Source organism: Dendroctonus ponderosae, unplaced genomic scaffold (assembly GCF_020466585.1).
Source record: "Dendroctonus ponderosae isolate FM_Combo_2020 unplaced genomic scaffold, Dpon_F_20191213v2 Dpon_F_20191213_1, whole genome shotgun sequence".
NCBI lineage: Eukaryota > Metazoa > Arthropoda > Insecta > Coleoptera > Curculionidae > Dendroctonus > Dendroctonus ponderosae.
This window is the reverse complement of record NW_026017110.1, coordinates 36,203,254-36,206,390: the sequence shown is the minus strand read 5'-3', so window position 1 is coordinate 36,206,390 and position 3,137 is coordinate 36,203,254. Positions and strand designations below refer to the sequence as shown.

The window sequence follows — 3,137 nt, the reverse complement described above, 5'->3', positions numbered from 1 at the left end:
TAGTTTGGAAAACAATCTCTTTTACTCTCCCCCACAAGTAAAAGTCCATACACGTAAGATCGGGTGACCTAGCTGGCCACGGGAATAAACTGCCTCGTCCTATCTATCTATCACGATAAGCGTTGTCTAAAAATCGACGGACATTTACCGATAAATGAACCGGACACCCATCTTGTTGAAGAAACATGTTTACTTGCTTTCGCACCGGTATGTCTTCCAACAGTAATGTTAGTTGGTTTTGTAAAAAGTGTAAATAAATATTTGCGTTGAGCTTTTGTTCAAATATAAATGGACCGATAATTCGGCCCCCAATTATTCCGCACCAGACATTGACACTAAATCGCCCTTGATGCTCAACTTCCTGCATCCAGTGAGGGTTTGCCCTGGACCAATAATGCATATTATGCAAATTAACTCCCCCATTGCTGTTAAAAGTAGCTTCATAGGTCCAAAGTATATTTGTAAGAAACTCATGTTCTTCTCAGAACCGATTGTTTTGTTAACAACCCAACAATAGCATGTTATTGTCAAATTGCTTATATCTTCGGTTATAACAAATATATCGGTGTGTGGTTTTCACTATTTTGCTTCATTTTTTTTACTCCTTCTAAGCAGTTAAAAAATTATATATCAGTTCATTTAAAAAATTTAGGAAAATCGAAAAAGTTTGACGACTTTATAACGCGCCCTCTGGCGGCCAAAGTGGCAATGATATCGGCCAATATTTTATAGTAGGTGTTAATGTAAATCAAGAGCTATTCAATTGCAATTTAAGCGTTGAATTTGGTTAAGCCAATACGGAGCTATTAACAACTTTTTGAACCGTTATTTGATTTTCCCCCACCACTTTATATTGACTAGCTAGAACAATAATACTCCCACAAGCAATAACTGAGAGTTTGTCAAGAATAGAATGAAAGTACTTCCAACCTACCTTAGCCTATCTGAAACCGCTAAAAATACGTATTTAAACTTTGCTATTGCAATTTCGCCCTCTAGCGGCCATTTTGCAAACTTGAAAGTAATTTCCACCCATTTCCCTGAGCCACTTTAGTGCCAGCCATATTTTAGTTTATTTTTTTTATTGTAGTTGGTTTCTGTTCTGTTTGTTTGTTGTTGTTTTTTTTTGTTTTTCGTAGTTTACATATCGCGCAGAATCGCGCTCAAACAGGGGGGTATTACCCACAAGAAGTACCTGGCATCCTGTCACGTGGAAAACCCCGACGTTTTTCCAGTAAATTTTGTGCGCTGTGTTGGACTTGGTTTTTTTTGTGCGCATCCACCATACAATCGCCCAAAATGCAGGGACAGGGTCGCGATTACCATTCCGGCAGAGAGACTCCGGAAATGCCCTCCGCTCGCAACTCGAGCGAATGGAGGGGGGATCTGCGCCACAGCAAGTAAATTGTATATACTAATGAAATTATTATCGTCTCAATCGAAATGATTCTATTTACATCATGGGTTAAGTTTGCTTGTCAAGTGTCTGTATCTAAAATACGTAGATATTGCATTTATTTGTTTTAATATAGTCCTACCAGGAATTTTTAATTTTTCGCGAGACACTAATCTTAAGAGCCACTTCAGAAAATAATCTGCGATAATTTTACTCATGAGTGTAACATAAGCCCATTTAATTGTGTTACAAAAATGTATTAGACATATGTATATCGAATATACAAAAATCTTTAAAATCCGAAAAATACCTAAATACTTGTGTGATGTGCATCATGTGATAATTCTTATAATACCGGTCGAATTCTGCTTCGCACGTTAGTCACACGGCCAGCTACAGTTGCCACATCATGTGCATTGGCATACTCCCTGGAATACTTTGGTTTCCAAATTATATTTTAAAACGAAGCTTTTAACAATGTTTATACAGTTTTGTTACTAAATTTTCGACATACAGAAACTGAGTGTCCATCATTAAATGTCCCAGCTGAATCAGCGTCAAATCCGACATAAATATTAAAAAGTCAAAGAGACATGTTGCATTTCCTATTTGTAAAAGACAAATAAAATTATATAAAAGAATTAGAAAGAATACAAGAAGAAAAAAAGAACAAGGAATTTACTATGTCCTTAACAAAATAGCAAAACAAGTGATTCTTTAGAGTGGTACATGTTGCATGTAAAAAAATGTTTGAATATATTTAATATTGTATTAGACTTATAGTTTACTCCACTTAACTACTTTTACTTACCAAATTCTGAATCGACTCGTTCTCAACTTTGCCTATAATGTCAAAAGTGCTTTCCGCAACAGACATATCAACACCGTGGTGTTTACTGGTACAATAATAATGTCTGTCATCCTCCAGCAAAAATGATCCATTCAAACAAGCTAAACTCTTAAAAGCAGTTTCGATGAAACTTATCACTTCTTGATCAACCGACCGTTTTGTGGGTATCCTTAAAAGAGTTTTAATGTAACTGTTTGTGATTGAAAGGATTTGCATTTGGGGATCGTAGTCTCTACAATCGTAAGGAGGTAATTTCTGCTGTTGGGGAACTACGGATACGAAGCAGTGATCTCCGCCTAAAATAAACAATTCATGTTCTAAAACAGTTAATTTATTTTAAATAATTCGGCATACAGAGTGTTCAGGAAAAATTGTACATACTTGAAAAAGTTATAGTGCTATATTTTTACGCGTAACAGTTTTCGAATATTTAGGGTGATAAAAGTTAATTTAATAAATCGTTTTTGTTTAATGTTTCATATTTTTATCACCGTTTAATACGTAATTGACCGACTTTTTTGTGGTAAAAGTTAATTGAACTCGGTCAGCTGTGACGTGCGTAGTGTACGTAAAGATCGCGTTCAAGATCTAGAAGCGTTAAATTTTCGTGTCTATTTATGTAACACTTGGCTTTATGCACGCCACAGTTAACCTTGGCCCATGAAAGTAAAATGCCTGTTAATGATGTGTTTCAAGTCCTTGCCAAATGTTCTAATACCAATAACTAATTTTTTTTTCCTAAATTAACTGTTTGCCGGATATATACAGGGTGATTCAAAATTGGCGTCATTCCTTTTAAGGGGTGATAGAGGCTCCCTTGGGGAGTACCAGAAAAATATTGAAATTTTTTTTTTCGAAAATTTCTAGAAGATATTAACAGTTGAAGATCGA

The 3,137-nt window shown here is 35.5% G+C and overlaps 1 protein-coding gene across 1 annotated transcript in view; it reads right to left on the bottom strand.

Moving 5' to 3' along the window:
* Window positions 1-3,137, bottom strand: part of LOC109541235 (probable E3 ubiquitin-protein ligase HERC4) — a gene marked incomplete at its 3' end in the record, with an annotated part of 482,710 nt that overhangs the window by 462,650 nt on the left and 16,923 nt on the right. The window contains 1 exon segment of the mRNA XM_048665023.1: window positions 2,208-2,542. Coding sequence (XP_048520980.1) covers window positions 2,208-2,542 — 335 coding nt within the window.